Source organism: Apis laboriosa, unplaced genomic scaffold, assembly GCF_014066325.1.
Source record: "Apis laboriosa isolate Shangri-la unplaced genomic scaffold, ASM1406632v1 scaffold45_cov149, whole genome shotgun sequence".
In the NCBI taxonomy this organism is placed as follows: Eukaryota; Metazoa; Arthropoda; class Insecta; order Hymenoptera; family Apidae; genus Apis; species Apis laboriosa.
Window position 1 is genome coordinate 2,007,863 of NW_025223361.1, and position 18,624 is coordinate 2,026,486.

Below are 18,624 nucleotides of genomic sequence, written 5' to 3' on the forward strand. Positions count from 1 at the left end.
AATGCAATTTATTTCTGGATCATGCTCTATTTCAATGCTTTATATAGATTTTTGTGACTATATATAATTAATATATCTTTCTGGAAAAATATAACTTAAATATTTCATTTTCTTCGATTAAAATATTTATTTTTCAAATATTGAAAGATAGAAAAACTTAAATATTTCAATATTCGAATATATTTATTATTCTTAAATTTTTATATGAAATTATAATGTTCTATTCTGCTTTGCAAAAATCTAGAATTGAGTCTAATTTTTTTCCTATTTTTCCTAACAAGAAAGATGTTAAGAAAATTAATTTTTTAATTACTTTCGTTAAAAATCCTGTTCTCTCCTGTTAAAAAGGAAGAGAGAAATCATTAAAATTCCTTACAAATTTCTTAAAAATGTAATTTTCTAGATGTGTTTAAAATATTTAAAATTACACTAATTAAATGATGATTAAATTAAACAATTTTCCAATGTATCGAGAATAATTTATTTATATGAGAAAAATTTAATACAAGATACAAAAAAATTTCGAATATTAATTACTAAGAGATTCAACTTAATCTTGAAGAGTTAACAAAGACATTTTCTAACAATGCCTAAAATTACGTATAAATCTCTTCACTGAGTAACTTGAGCCGCACCTATCTCGTTAGTCGCTCGATGAAATAAATTGCAACGCTTAATAACATCGATTAACGTTCCCAGTCTGACAGCTAAAACTTATGGTTAAAAACTCTATAAAAATCAATAACTTTGCTTCATAAATCTGAACCAATGACATTATGAATTTCACCTTTGATATAATCCTTTATCTATCGTTTCAACGGATATTTAAAAAGTTAATTAAATCCTTCTATGAAATCGATTTATTAGTTATTGTACGCGACTGAATAATCTGATATTAAATCTGATAGATTTAACAAGCTATTAAATTTATTTTAATGCGATAATCGATAATTTTGTTTGACGGATAAATTTCATCTTCAATCTTCATTGAATAATTTCAATTGATTTTAATATAATGTTTTTTGAAATTTGTGTATTTCTAATATTTCCACAAACTTAAGGAGACTTAATGTCGTAGAAGCAGGAGATTACGCATTAATTAATGAATGCGTCATTTATTTAGCCCGAATTTTCACGATTAACGTTGTTGCAAAATGTCGCATTGCAAGTTCGCGAATATACTATTTTGAAATAAAATTAAAATCTGAAATCGCTCCTTTCTTTGTATATTATTTCTATAATTATCCAATAAAGTTTCTTTCGTTAAACGAAATATTATTTCTCCAATGAGTACATAAACTGCGATGCTTCAAAGAGGGACGAAATTAAATTAAATGATATTTCAGAATGTGAAAATCGTATCAATTCCTCTTCTAGAGACATTCTAAAACGAAGATGTAGATATAAGAGAACTAAAAATAAGACGTAATGATCGATACAATACGAACGATGCATAAATATATGATCCATAATTCATGATACAAATAACGTTAGGAAGATTCTGTGGCTCAAGATAAAACGAAAGTATAAAATAAGATTTTTCATATACTATATAGGAAATTAGCTAATTTCATTTGTATTTAAAAAATTGATTTAAAAAACGAAGAATTATGAATTATTTTATATTATATTTTATATTGGATAAGCATATGATAGATTGAGATCATAAATCCATCAATATAAAATGAAATTATGCTGTTTTAGATTATAATTTATTTTAACATTAGCAAGAAATGTAGATTGTGACGTATAATTCATATCGATTGAACCATTTTATAATTCCAAATAATCTAAAATTTAATAATTTTTATAATATTACATCAATTTTTTTAAATCTTATTTTATTTTGTCTGTATGATCGTTATAATGATATTAACATGAAAAATTTCAATTACAATCTTTATTTTTATCAACAAATAAAATTCTGATTAGAGAATTAAAAAATATTTTAAGAAATAAAACAAGATAAGTTGTAGATTTTAAGTTGTAAAACAAGAAATAGATAAAACAAAATTCACTTATTCGAGTCAAGTTCCTAAAAGTATTTTGTTATTTGATAAGATAAAATTCCTGAGAATTTTGGAATTCTTGAACGTGTGGGGAATCTCAAGAATGTCGGGGTTCTTGAAAATTTCGAAAAGTTGAATTATGTTTCAGGTCTAGATAGTCTTGTCTTCAATCAATATAACATTCCTTGTACTAATTCATTGACTTTGAAAATTTTAAATTGTTAAAAAATAATTTTTCTCTTTTTAAAAATTAAAATAAAACATGAAAATTACTTTATCAAACAAAATTTTAATCAACAAAAATGACTTTTTTCCTATTTTTGTTAATGTTGTTATTAAATAAAACAAAATGATATGAAAAAAAAATATATTTTTATATGCAAATTTGAAATACAATTATATTTTCTATTAAATACTTATTTCAAATTTATTTTATACTTGATATTCTATCTTTTAGTTTTTATTATTTTGTTATTTTACATGATTTGAAAATAACTGAAAGATCGAAATTAGAAGAATTCTTCAGAGCATTGGATTTCTGATTTTTGCATAAAACTTATGGTTATATGATACTCTAATATTAATATAATTATTAATGTATTGATATATCAATAATTAATAAATAGAATTATATATTAATATTTATTAATATTATTAATAGTATAATTAAAATTCTATATTATATTAATAAATTAATAAATATAATAATATTAATAAATATAAATTAATAAATTAATATTATATAATAATATTGGTATTTTTATTAATTAATATTGATTATTGGGAATTCTATTTATAATTTGCATCAAGTTTAAGTTTCTCTTAATATTTAAAAAATAAATTGAAAAATTGATAATTTCATGAAAAATAATTTGTGTATTTATAAAATTTCTTCATTTAAAAGTTAATTTTAAATTTTCAAGTTATAGTATGGGTGTTTTAATTATAAATGATCTTATGATAGTCAAAATAAAGTATTGCAAACTATTTTTTTAAAAACAAATGAAAATATCGATCTTGGATATATTTTTGTATTTTTTTAATGTACAACAAATTTTTTAGAAAGAAAAATTAGAAAAAAATTGATCTATTTAATTCTTTTTCTATATAACTTTTTTTTTCACACAATTTTGAAATAATAATACAATTTGAAAGACAAAAGCAATTTTATACTCATTCATTATTTACACAATATATTTTTTAAATAATTCAAAATTTTTTATTAGATATTTAACATTAAAGTATTGCTATTTGATCAATTCTATTAAAAAAGTTTCCATTATATTATTTAGAATGATACATATGTACTTAAAACTTAATTGAATTTTGAAGAATTTTTTGAATTTTTCTCTCGATGTTGATACATTATCTTTAAAATATTTATTTTATTAACGACACGGTATTTTTCTTTTTTTCAAATAAATATTTAAAAAAATATTCTATAAATATTAAAATTTTTATTCAATGATTTTCATACTTCTACTATGTTTAAAAATAATTTATTGTATTATCCATATCGGATTTTCATCTGGAATCAGTTTTTTCGTATGCATTTTATTCTTTTTTTACACAGTTTTCATTTACACAATATTTTTTTGTAAACCAATCTACCGCATAAATAAAGAATTATACGTGTATTTCAAATTCAATATATAATACTACTGCAATTTTTTAATTTCAACATTAATTATTTTCTCAGCATTACAAAATAATATTATAAAATTTACATTTAAAATTCTATGACGAGTGAAATATTGATCGATTAATTTCATCGTTTACTAGCAATTTCAAATTTCAAAACATATTTATATATATTTTAATTGTTACATATCGAATATATATCAAATATTTCAAACGATAAAAACATTGATTAATCAATCATTTTCTTTTCTCATTTTAATCAAAAAAACTCTTAATAATATTTTTTTTTTTTCTCTTCAATAGGTGAAATTGACTAATCAATCATTTTCTTGTTTCATTTTAATCAAAAAAACTCTTAATAATATTTTTCTCTCTCTCTCTCTTCAATAGGCGAAAGCAAGCGGCAAAAAGCTACAACGAGTTTCTCTAGCCGTGAGTTTAAAGGGTATTAGAATGACGGATCTTGCCACGGAAGAAGATCAGCTCCAGGTATCTATATACAGGTAAGCACGAAACGAGTGCTCCGTGAACATATTCGAAGTATTTCTTGCTTTGTGAAACACACGTATACACACACTCACGCACATACACAAACGCGCGCGTCAGTCAACGATTGGAGAGCCCGTAATCGGACGAAACCGGATTTGTTGGTTCTGGCCTGTTGTACATTTCCCTCTGCATCAGCCAACATAATATCCGATATTCGGGCTAAAATGTATTCGAAATATCACGCAGCGGCGACGAGCAAACGTTACATGATTTGATTCTGGAATATTATTCCCTCCGCTAATTCAAAACTATGATTTACCGAATGGATCGTTCGATAAGTCCGATATTTCGTGTTGGAATGAAAAATCCGTAGTTTCTATCGATTCTTTTTTTCCCTCTCCGCATCCCTTTTCGTTCGCCTCTTTGTGGTTGTGCTTATCTCTTTCAATGTTGGAAATAATCAGAGGCAACGATTGTTGTTTCTTGCTTTTTTTATAATTTCGAGCATTTTACGACAAAGGATTTTATATTTTTATTGGAAAGAAATCGTCAGGAATGATATTATTGAATTATGTGATAGTAATGTTGTTGTTTCATTTTTTTTTTTCGTACGATTATAATATATTTAAAAAGCAAATACTTTTGTTGTTTAAATATTTTTAAATAGTAAATTATTTAAAAATTTTTAATCTCGAATATTTTATGATCAATTTTTATCGAAATTCTTTGGAATAATGTTATTGAATATAATATTTTTGTATGTAGATATATGAAGAAATTATTTTAAAAAATCATTTTTAATTTTAAGTTTATATTGTAATAAACGAATTATATTAATTTTTTCGAAACAATGCCATTGAATGTTATAGTAACATTATTATTTTTTATATATGATTGTAATATATATAAAAAATAACAAAGTACCTTTTTATTATTTATGAACCATAAAAAAAAAAAAGAGAAACGTGACATGAGCTATATATTTTCTTAATCACGTGATATCCTCCAGTTTCAGTAATCCAATATAATACACTGACGCTTTTAATGTCACTTTAATTAACCCATGGTTCGTATAAACGACCGTAATTCAAATATAATTAAAATGTAAAATGTATAATGTTGTTTCGATTCTTGCGTATGTAGTTTCACGCGAGAAAGATTTATTTAATTCGTTGTAATTTCATATTTTTATCTTTTGAAAAAGCTATTTTCTTCTTCTTCTTTTTTTTTTCCAAGCACTTGAAAAAAAGCCCTACTTTATCATTCGGGATTAATATTCAAATTGAACGTTAGGAAACTGCATTTGTGCTTGTTAATTTCGTGCAATTCAATTTATATTCTTTTAAAGCATATTTTCTTTATATATAATTTTCGTAGTAAAAATAATTGCATATTCATACTTTTAAGTAACTTTTATAATAACTTTAATAACTTTTAAATAAGTTTTGCAGTTTTCCAACATTTATGTTTCATGTTTTTTGTCAAAATGTTTAATTGCAACAATTTTAGCAACAATATATTGTTTTATTTAATATTAGATGTTTAAATTGAATTATGAAATGCTTTATTTCATATTAATAAATTTTGATTGAGGAAAGTATAAAAGTAAAATTTAATGAGAAATCTTAATTTTTTTTTTATTTTATATATATATTATGTAGATATGCAATGGAGTGAGAACGAAAAAAATTAAAATTTCGAAATTATTTTTTAATAATCATAAAAATTTGCCTTTGTCATATGTCATAAATATATGCGAAAAATAGTTTCTGTTAATTAAATTTAGAAATACTATAAAGTCTTTCAAATTTTAATTTTTCGATTATTTTTAAATTTTATTTTTAAACTTGTTTCTTTTTTAATTCTTCTCAAAAATTATATTTCCGTAAATTATTAAACAAGAATTTATAAAATCAGTGAAAATAATAATTTTTCATAACATATAAAATTTATTTATTATTAAGCATTACTATAAAATATTTATTCATTGTTAAGTAAGAAAAAAAAAATTGTTTCCACGTTTCGTTCCCATCTTAGTATAAAATTCTTGTAAATCATTAATCATATAATTTTTTTCAGAATTTCGTATTGTTCGGCGGATGCAGCTCATGATCACGTGTTCGCGTTTATCGCAACAAATTTGAATGAAACTATGGAGTGTCACGCGTTTCTCTGCCCCAAAAGAAAAATGGCGCAAACGGTGACGTTAACGGTCGCTCAAGCCTTTAACACGGCTTACGAAGCTTGGCAACTATCCCAATCCGATCCTAGGATTCATCACACTCAGGATAAAAGTCCCTCGTTAACTGATGATAGAAACGGTAGGTAAATTATTTTCGATCCTAACCTATTTTAATTACAGATCAATCGAAACTTGGTTTAAAATTAAAAAAAATCCAAAGAGATTTCTTTAAGAAAATTTCATTAAGAAAAATTTGAAATTCTCAAAACTGAAATATTTATTTTTGTGCTTTTTTAAATTTTTAGCCTCATTTTAAAATTAATTAAAATTCAAGATCGAGAAAAATAAATTTTTAAAAAATAGATTAGATTAGGACAGAAATATTTTTTATCTCTTTGAATAATATAGAATTTTGTACATGAACTTTTTTTTGATATTATTTACATAAAGAAATAATATTTCAAATGTATATTTTGATATCAATTCAAGTAAATATTATTTTGAAAGTATTTTATTTAATTATTATTGATATAATTATATTATGTATATGTAAGATTTTTAGTTAATTGTTGTATTAAAATTTGTATCTCCTCATTTTGATCTATTATCTTTTATTTTCGAATTCAATTGTAAATAGTATACTCTTGATCTAAATATAAAACTAAATAACATGAAATTATATTTTGATATTATGTTTAACTTAAGCATCTAATGAAACAATATTTCCAAATTTTATTCCAAATAACCGATAAAAAATAAAATATAGAAATTCAATCTCCTCGCAAGCTAAAAAGATAACTATTATTACTATTGATTGACAATATAATCCAATTTCGAAAAAAATTTCAGAAATCGAAGTTCATTAATTAAAAGAATAAAAAAAAGCATTCTAAATTTCGAGAATTTAGATTATTGTTTCGATTCTATCCCCATTTTCTAACAATTCTATTTTATGAAACTCTTATCAATTATTTTTAACAATTTTAAAACTGAATCTCTAATATATAAAACTACTAACAATTTTTTTTCTTCTCTTTTCTACAAATCCTTTAAATTAATCAATCCATTAAGTAAGAGATAATTGAAAGGCGAATTATGGAATTTAATAAGTGAAGAAAGAAAGGTAGCTTTAATCTTGAACCATTTGATCTGTGGTAAAAGTCGACGTGTCTGTGAGATGGAATATACATCTGTGTAGTTGTGCACTTAACTCCCCGAGAGTGCGGATATTGCGGAGGGTTATTCGCAGAAGGTTACGAGTGCACCTAGGAAATTGTCCGGTAATATTGGACTTCGTACATATCGAACTACAACACTATCGAAAACTGGAACAATTATACAACTTGCGTGCTCTCTTCATTTGTGCAAACATTGTTATGCACGGTTCGCTTCGAGGAACAAATTAGCTATAATTATTCGTGGCATATTTTTAAATTAATAATTAAAATTTCACTCATTATTATGTAAAATTTTATTCTTCGGTTAATTTTAATATAATTTATTGTATGCTTTCCATTCAGAATGTAATTTATAAATTTTTAACAAATCGTAATTTTTTATAATCGTAATTTCGTGATGATTTTGATTATGAACTAATTATCAATGATGTGCATACAGAAAAAAGTTGAAAGAAATATTAAAAAAAGTGAAATATTCCCATAAGCAAATACTATTAAATTATTAAATTAAATTTATTAAATTTGAAATCTCGGAAGAATTTCGAATCTTTATTTATATTCGATATGAATAAAATATTTATTTTCTGTTTAATCGAAAATGCAATAAGCATCGAAGATAATTATATTTTTCCTTTTTTATTTCTTAAATACTGAAAATATAACTTGAAATTTTCTTTTTATTTTATGTTATATATATGATCTTAATATATTATATCGTAATAATTAAATGTTATTAAACGTTAAAATTTAAAAACTATTAAAATATTAAAATATAAAAAATTTATTGTAACGTAAATTAATCTCTTATTAATCTCATCTTGAGTAATTATAGATTAATCATATAAATTTATAATCTTATTATATTTCATACATAATATAAATAATAATCAATGTACAATTACGTGTAAAAAATATTTAATTCAAAATAATATTTTTATTATAATCCCTACTATTTCTTTATATAATTACTGTTTCAATGAGAAATTTTTATATCGCTATAAATATTTATTTCTATTTTGTATTTCAAAAATCTTTTTCCCCAGCTCTACACATAGCACTTCGATGCATTGATTAAGTAAACACATATATTTTTTTTACTAGTTTCTCGAAACGCGAGTATCGATTTAATGATGTATCTGTAATTAACAAACGACTGTTTAGAATTACGAGATGACTCGAAGCTACCAATTAGCAACAAATGAGAAATCAGTGTTCATTTGCAAGGGTTCTACTTCTGCATCACACAGATTTATGAACATTAGTGTATACGTGGGTCGATAATGAAAGTGTATCTAGGAAATCGTATTATAGAGATACGAAAAGAGTTTCATGATGATTATCATCGTGATTTATGCAAATGAGATTTGATCGTTTATTTATTCTTTTTATTGCACACTATCTAATTCTTTATCGATGCAAAATTGTCATTTAATTTTTATTTTTTTTTCTTTAGAAAATAACGAGAAGAAAAAGAGCGAAGGAGATGCGAAGATTGTGGATAAAGTTAACGAACAGAATAAAGACAATGGCCAACAACGTAACACGAATGACGCACCAAAAAATCTTTTAATCGATTTATCGAATGAGAGTAAAGCAGCTGGAAATTCATGGGTACGTAATTTCAATTTACAATTAGATTTTGATTAATGCGAATAATATATTCCACGAATTAATCGCACAATTGCATTACTCGAATATTTGAAATACGATGGTTAATTTCAATTTAATGAAATATGAAAATTCCTGCAAATATATTTTTATATATTTATTGACATTTTAACCGATTATATCGTTATATGTTATGAGCAAAATCATTGCATAAGAGATATATGAGCTACATAGAGTGTAGCTAATATATCTGTGAAACATTTTTGGAGGGTTGATTTTAAAAATCAAAATAAATTTAAAAATTGCGTTTATTTTGGCGTTTATTATATCTATAAAAGAATCGAGTCTCCAAAGATATCACACAAATATTGTAATTTATATATTAATTATCCTGTACATATAATATAATTTAATATAAGAAAATATATAAGATTAATATATAATAATGTTTGAATATAACAATTATATAATATAACGATATTATAGTTATGAAAAATTTAAATTATAATTTAAATTTAACACAATTTGTAATATTTTTCTAATTTAAATCCATATAAAAAGATCTTTTTTATTTTTTTATTTTTTACAAAGAGAAATTACATTCAAAATTTTATGGATTGTGTAATCTGTAAAATGTGCAATAAAAAACTCTTTCAGATAATGAGAAGATTTTCCATATTAGATACATATTCTTCAAATTATATTATTTCCTACGAGATTTCATTAATTGAATTTTGATTTATAATTGTGATGATAATCGCATTATTTAAATTCGCATTAATCAAGAACTAGTATTATAATCAATGCATATTAATTAATTATCAAATACACGAATTTTCTAATATTTTTTTAATTTACAATATTTCTAGGTTTGCTTCGAAGACGAAGACGGTAAGAAGGTACAAAAAAAGAGTAACGCTACTAGTATCCCTATGACAACTTTAAGACACACCACGACATCTGCATCACATCACGTTGTACCGAGGTCAACGACAGGTTTCAAAATACAAAACGCTTGGGGTGAATCAAGATCCGTAGACTTGATGTGCTCGTAGCAGGCGTAGCCTTCGGCCGATAGCTTCCGAGATGTGCCATTAATCACTGGTCTCTGGAAGTATCTATCGAATAACGGCCAACCGAAGAAAACCAAGCAATAGACTAATTATTATATCGTCGAACTTATGATATCATTTCTAAACGATTAATCGAATCACTGGAACATGTGTTTTTCCAAAATTTCGAGATAAACAAGGTGCTAATTGTGATCACTTTTAAATCACTCGACTAATTTTTAATATCGATATTTTATTGAATATCATAGAATCGACGAAGAAAAAAATATGGCGATTCTTTTTATGATGACTTTTTCATTCACTTAATATCTTCGAAGAACAATTGATATCGAGCGGTGCTCGGGAAGGATTGATGATTTAATAAAAAGAGTTTTTTTAATTTCGTGTATAAGAAGTGGGAACAATTTTTGAAATCCCTTTTAGGATGCGTGATCTGTGCCAATTCGTTCAAACATATCGTATACAATTTTATATTACTTTTATATTGCTGATATGCGTGTATATTAAAGAAATTTTTACTATTTTAACTATATACGTTAAAAATCATTTTCTTTTTTTAAACGATCTTACAATGAAAATCAAAGATAGTTAAGGAGACGATAAATCAAAACAAATATAATTTTGTTACGTAGTTATAGTCGAATTATATTCGTTGTTAAATAGCTGGGCTATTACTTAATTGAATTTAAAATTAATTTTTTAAATTCGTTTCTTTTTGCGAGAAGAATATTTAGAATATAGATTTATAATTATGCAATAATAGATAATATGCTAATTATTTTTTTAATATTATCGCTTGTTACACTGTAATTTTTAAAAGAGAAATATGTTACAACGATGATTTTTGTTTCTGTCTTTTTTTTCTTTTGATATATATCTTTAGGATGACAAATAAATAAGAATCGATTTTATCCTTCCGAAATATATATTAATAGATACTATCAGCAAAATGATCTTAATTAAATTAATGAAATAACAATAAAATAATGTAATTTGCTATTAGAAACATGCATTGGTGCATATATTAAAAAAAAATATGTATATCCATGTAGCATGTTTATCGTCAAAATTTGTATAATAATTTACATCGAATTTGCGCTATTCAGTGTGAGTATATCTAAATAATACATACATTTATCCATGATATCTTTACTCACGATACTTCATTTGCGAATATAATTATAGATATGTATAATTGCTTTCAATTTATATTTTAAATCGTTAAAATCGTTATCATTAAGATGCTAGAAGCTTTTTAAAAGAACTGTTTTTGCCTCTATATAGATATAATATCCATATTAGTTTATGTATATTGGTTTTTTCAAATACACGTTTTTATATTCACGATATATAAAAATTTATGTTTATTTTGGAATATTAGTGTTTACAACTATTACAATGTTGCATTATATACATGTATATACGAAAGTTTATTGTCCATTAGTTGATGTAGTGGGCTATTTTCGTAGAAAAGATAGATGTATAGATAAAATGATATTGTACAATCATTATCATCCTTAACATTCATATTTTTATTTGTAATAAGAATGTCAATTTATAATTATAATAATTTAATATTCAGACTGTGACGTATTTCATTTTCGAAAATATGAATCAAATAAGAAAAGGAATTTGTAATTATTGTAATTGTCATTTTATTAACTTTTTTACAAAGATGTATGAAAGAGTAATGAAAGGACTTGAATCTTATTTTGTTTGTAAAAATTAATGGCAATGTACAATTATTTTGTATGATGATAATACAAAAAAAACTCGATACGATGCATTTTTAAAGTTGCAAAACATTTATGCAACATCGTTTAATATCGCTAAGTGTTTGAATATAAGTATACGTTAAATATACATATACATATCTATTTGTGCTTTATCATTAAAAAAAATTCATATATTCCTTATCTCTTTGTTTTTAATATTAATAACCGAAAAAAATTTTACATGTATATATTCTTTGCATGATTTTATAAGAATACATTAGATATTTATGTATACTTTTATTGATTCTATTTTTTACAAGGAATTTTTTTTATTTTCAGAGATAGCTTAAAGATGGCGGCAGATATCAGTTTCAGAAATAAACTATTATAGATAAATATTCTAATAACTTTTTTAATCAAATAGATTTTGTTAAATTTTTCAATTTTGTATAAATTACTTAAAATTTTATTATTAAAATATTTGCATTATGCATGATAATGCAATTATATCACTGCCACTAAATGGAGATGCGTATTCAATCCTTTGTTTTAAACTATATAAAATTATATTAAAAAACAATTTAGTTTACTAATAAAAAATATTGTGCGAGATATTATTAAAATTATATTAATAGAATAAATTTTATATATATATATATATATATATACACATTTATATGATGTGTATACATGTTTTTTTTCACAAGAAACATAAAAGAAATTGTAATCAATCTTAATTATATTCTAAATATAATAGTTCAAATTTGTTCAAATTATTATAATCCAACAATGACTTTTGTAAAAATTGGAATGAGATAAGTTAAAACGTAACTCGCATAGTCATAAACGCATACTATGTAATCTAGTAACATTCATACATTAGCGGGTTATTCAAAAGATAATAAACACTATGACTAAGCTATATGAAGCAAAGAAAAGAATAATACAGAAATGTTTTGAGGTTATTCTATAGAAAGTAAGGAAACGAACATATTTCAAATAGAAATGAAGAGAAAAGTCAAAAGCATAGCGATGAGAATAAGAGTACAAATATAAGTTGTATAAATGAAAGAGTTGCCCAAAAGATGAAATAGATATTCTTTAGTATAACTATACATATATTTAGATGTTTGATTTTGCAAATGTCCTAAATACGAACATTCTATCAATCAATCTTTTCAGAATCAGATTTAATTTTTTGCAAAAATTTATAACTTTTAAACCAAGAAACATTTATAATATTTAATTTTTTAATAAAATATATTTAACTAATTCAACGAAAATAAAAAACTTTAATATTCTTCTTGCAAGTACTTTTAGTTAATTCACAATGTTGAACTTATCTCAAACTAATTACTAACCTTAAATGTCGTAATTAGGGAAGTAAACATTTTCGACTTCACTTAATAGCCTGGGAATAATTTACTGCTCTTGCGCCAAGTATTTTAGTGAAGATAGGTTACGAAGTCGAGAACGAACGAACATAAATTCAAAGATATGAACACAGTTGAAAATTAGTATTTCATGACACTGATGAAAAACTGGATTTGCTAAAAGATGATTAACACGGGCGTAAGAACGAAAGAAAAAGAAAATATATTTAAATCAATATATATATATGTATATTATATTGTATGTTATAATATTCTTTGATTTAAGTTTTTAATTATTACATTATCATTCGTTAAAAATTAAAAGAACTATGTAAAATATCTAATTAAAAAAAGTATTGAAATTATTTAAATAAAATATACAAACTATTATGTTCATGAATTATTGATCAAAATTAAATAGAGAAGATTAAGAAAATGAAAAGATAAAAAATTTAATATCAATAGAAATATGAAATAATTCTAGAATTTCTTTAATAGAAATTCGTATCACTTAAGTTTTTTCTGAATAGTTTATAGAATTCATTTAATATAAATTAAAATATACTTTATTCTATTTAGTCCTTTCATCTTTTTAAATTTTTAACGAAATGAAGTTGTCGACAATTTGTAAACACAGTATATCATTTCCAATCAATTTAGAAATACATATATTAATTTGAAAGTAACAATATTTAATATAAGTAAACTTACTGAATCATAGAACAAAATGTTTTTTCTTGGATTTTGAATCTTTCTTCTTTAAATTTATTAATTTGTTTACACAATTATTTTCCCGCTGTGAAATCCTTTTCTAACTATCAAAAAATATCGGCAGATGTCGCATCGGGTGCTTTTAAGAGAGGCAGTCAACATGGCGTCTTCGAACAGTAACAAACCGCGTTCGTGTCTTTGACAGAAAGTTACTAGCATTGCCGCACGTAGGCGCTGTAGAACAAGTATCTGTCTCCGTGAGAGCTTTTTTTCAAGGATGTTTGCGATAAAGAGTTTCGGGACTGGAGATTCGCGTCTTTTTCGATTCTCTAAGTTTCCCGCGGGATCATCTAACAGCAGTAAAGGTGATCGGTTAATAGACAGTGACATCCTTCTATTTTATATGTCATCTTGCCATTTATCCCGCAAGGACAGTGTCTGTTTTACCGTGCGATCGTGCTTCTGAGAAGGAATAAAGAGAGCGTGCTCCTGCAAACTGTTCGTGTATAGTGCAAATAGTTCGTCCTTTACGATGACGATGTTCGTAAAGAGATATCAATACAATCACATGATTGCTTGCCATTTATTCGATCATAATTCGGTAAAAAATTAATAACTTGTCGATTGGCATAATGCGTGAGATAACGTGGAAATTCAATTGCAATTTTAATATTCATAGGCCTACAATCTGATACGAATCACGGAAGCTGTGTCCCTTCGTACAAATTGAAAAATAAGAAAAAATCAAGGAATTCGTAACGATTGGAAGCAGCAAACAATTGTAAGTATTTTGCAATTACATAAACAAAAAATATACGAAACTGACAAAAGATTTCAATCGCATTTTTTAATATTTTTTCTATTCATTCACTCACGTGACAGTTGACAGCGAAAGGACTTATGATGCGGCAAAAATGACAATATTTTATAATTTTGTTTAAATGTTAAACATATTATATTTAATCAAATTTAATCAAATGCGTTATATATATATATTTTTTTCAATTTTTCACGTGGTTTGATACATGGTTTAAATTTTGAGTAGCAATACATAAATGGGTGTTTTCAAAGAATATATCTACACAATCCTAGTGTACGAAATCCTATATCCCAGTGTTAAACAAATATTTATGAATGATGAAACAAAAATATTAAATATAAAATATAATATTAATTGTGTAGAATTCGTTTTTTTAAAATATTGTTTTATTGAATTGGAAATTCATTACTATAATGCTGCAATTGTAATATTATATAAATATTATTATAAATATTGTTTAATATTATTATCATATATTTCGAAAAATTTATATATAATAGAATCATATTCTATATATATAATTCTAAATAATATATATAAATATCTTTTCTTTCATGATATAAAATAAAAAAAATCTTATGTTGAAATGTTTTCAACATTACAAGGCGTAAAATACCGCTAAAGAGATTAGCAACGAATATGATAAATATAATATAAATATATTACAGACCTTCGAGATATTAAGAGTGAAATCTTTTGTTAGACACGTATTATTACGTATTATTATAATAATGTTCTTTGCTCATTATTCTTTATCGACGCAATTTTTTTAATACAATCATTTTTATAACGCCGCTATTATATTCTTCATAAAAGATGAATTGTCTAAATCTGGAATTGTTTAAATGGAATTATTTTAATTTAAGATATTTTCATCCATTAAAGTTGAAATTTAATCGAATGATGGTCGGTTCTGTAATGAACTTGTTTAAGATATATTTTATCGGAATTGATAAATTTAGAGAATTTTAATATTATTATTAATTTAATTAAATTAATTCAAATGATCATGAGATCAAACAAATCTATAGTTATATATGTATTCAAAAATACTTGAACACTGATAAAATTTTGATTTTCATATTTTAATATTTAGAATGAATATATATATAAAATAAAATACAAAATATTTTGCAATAACAATATTTAAATATATATTATATATAACAATATTTAAATTAGTATAAATTATTGTTTATATTTCATAGAAAAATTAAACAAAAACTGATTTTTTTATATTATAAAAATTATTTCTTAAATACAGAGAAAGAGAAAATTATATATATATTTATTTATATATATATTTAAAGAGAAAATTATATATATATTTATGATAATAATTTTTTTATAAAAATTTATTCGATTCAATGTCTTATTTTACGAATAATATATTATATATTTTACATATATATATATTTTAAATAGGTTAATAGAATTTTTCTTATTGGAAGATTTTATTTTTTTTCTTTAATGTTTATTATTATTTTTTTTATCAAATTCAAGATTCATTTTAATATACAAAATAATTACATCTTTGTAAAAAATTTATGATTTTAATTTGATGAAACAAATTTATAATATAAATATGAATATTTTTGCAAATTTACAATTTTTTTTTTAACTTATAATTATAAATTGTACCGAATATTTTTAGGACTAACTACGTTAAACTATCTGTACTATCGTTATATACGATACAGTGAAATTAATTAATAATATTATAATATAATATAATTAATAACAATTAATAACATATGAACATATGCAAAATCAGAAATGTGCAAATCTGCAAATTCACATTTGACAACCTATTATATTTGAAATAATAGGGATTAATTAGATGCAATGACCTAAATATGCAATTGTCTTCCTTTTAATCTCCTGAGATAGAATATAATATATTATATAATATGTTAAACTCAAAGAGAAAAAGCGTTGAATGAGCAAAAAGATATGAATACATTGTAGTTTTAAAGAAACAAAGATACTTTTAAAAATCGTAATATTCATAAAAAGATGAAATTAAATTTATAGTTCAAAGAAATTTAAGCTTAACAAATGTAAAAATTATAGTTAACTTTTTTTATAATTGCAAGAAATATTGCATTAATAGGAAATATAATTAAATCATTACAATTATTATTATATTTATTATTCAATGTGTATTTTCAGAAACAAATTAAGATATTTCAGAAACAAATTTTTCATAAAAAAATAAATTAATTCTTTTAAATAATCAATTCTTTTTATTTTTTTATCTTGTTCAAATTTTTTTAATTAACCAAATAATGAAAAAAACAAAATCAAAATACATTACTTATCAAATAATAAATAGCGTTATTTGAAATAATTATTTTTAAATTTTTATTCAAAATAAATTTCATCATCAAAATAGATTTAAATTATGAAATAGAAAAAATACTAAAATTAATGTAATTTAAATATTATTTTAATAGTACTAGTAATGAATAAGTTTTGTCGTTATCTTTAATTAGATTTATTTTAATATTCATATTTCCAAGAAATAAATAATAGATTAATAAAACATAATTTCATTAATGATCTTTTTATATATTCTATAAACTTATAATATCTATAATCTATAAATTTAAAAAAAAAGATTTATAAAGAATCCATAAAAATCTATAAATTTATAAAGAATTTATTTACATGTATCTTTTTTTAAAATCAGTAAAAATTTGTGTATAACTTTAATGTAAACAGTTACAATATGTAATGGTAAACAGTTATGATATTTCCATAATCCCAAAATGTAACGCTCATTTTTTTTTTTTTTTAATATCCATGACATCAATTTCGTATGGTCAACAATATTTATCATGCTAAAATGCTTTTCTAAAGGTTGTTCAAATCGTTTTGGATTTAATGTATAAATAAATATTAACTTTCTACTGAAAGTCATCAATTCTTTAACTTTCTTTTCGTCTAGATTTTCTCGTGATATATGCAGTAGTATAAGATATTGCGAATAATAGATTAACCAGCAATATAAATAATATTTGAGAATACGAATGAATTCACATTTATCAGGCTTTCCACATCGATGATTTTTCTTTACTTCACGTAGTTATTTAAATTATTCAAAAAAGAAAAAAAATAAAAAAAACAGTTTTGTTCGCTAATCTAGTTAGAACATAAGTAGGAATGACCTTGAATCAATGAGTTGTTGACTTTCAAAACAAAGGAAAATTACGCAAAGGACACTTATGTCCGTCGAGTAGCGTGTTAATTGTACAACGTGACGTGAAATTAAAATATGAATTTTCTAGTTCGTCCTCAAGACGATAAAAATTCCATTTGTTTGAATTGTGATTAAGAAAAAAGATCGCTAAAAAGATACTGATCATATAAAATCGAACTTTCGTAATTTGAAGTCTTATAATTTGAAAATTGTTAGAAAGTAAATTTTATTCATTCGTTTTCTTTCTTTATTGAAAACTTTTTATTAACATTTTGTAGATCAAAATATAAACTTAATTCGAATTATTTACCATGTATTTATATTATTGCACCTTTTAATTCGAATTCAGAATTACATGTAACTCGATTTTTGCAAATCGAAATTTATTTCTAAGTAAACTAAAATAAATTTTGGTATTTTTACAATTCGAAATAATTATATGCCATAGTATTAACTATTTAGTCTGTTTTTTCAATAATAATATCATATATATTGCTGAAAAAAAGTGATTTATAACTTATATTGTTTTCTTTGAATTCTTATAAATAGAAGAATTAATATTTTAATGTTCCTAACTGAATATTTAACGATATTGAAAATATTATGTTAACAATGTATACTGA

At 23.1% G+C, this 18,624-nt stretch overlaps 2 protein-coding genes across 3 annotated transcripts in view; both read left to right on the forward strand.

Annotated features, from left to right (window-relative positions):
* Positions 1 to 12,096, forward strand: part of LOC122716443 (low density lipoprotein receptor adapter protein 1-B-like) — a 93,456-nt gene extending 81,360 nt beyond the window's left edge. For both annotated transcript variants that reach the window (XM_043939506.1, XM_043939505.1), the window contains exons 3-6: positions 4,041 to 4,153; positions 6,219 to 6,460; positions 8,953 to 9,110; positions 9,977 to 12,096. In XM_043939506.1, coding sequence (XP_043795441.1) covers positions 4,041 to 4,153; positions 6,219 to 6,460; positions 8,953 to 9,110; positions 9,977 to 10,162 — 699 coding nt within the window. In that variant the 3' untranslated portion in view covers positions 10,163 to 12,096. The remainder of the gene's footprint in view (positions 1 to 4,040; positions 4,154 to 6,218; positions 6,461 to 8,952; positions 9,111 to 9,976) is intronic.
* Positions 12,097 to 14,242: 2,146 nt separating this feature from the next.
* Positions 14,243 to 18,624, forward strand: part of LOC122716442 (beta-1,4-N-acetylgalactosaminyltransferase bre-4-like) — a 107,113-nt gene continuing 102,731 nt past the window's right edge. Inside the window, exons 1-2 of the mRNA XM_043939504.1 lie at positions 14,243 to 14,580; positions 14,659 to 14,760. The gene's annotated coding sequence lies outside the window, so the exon portion shown is untranslated. The remainder of the gene's footprint in view (positions 14,581 to 14,658; positions 14,761 to 18,624) is intronic.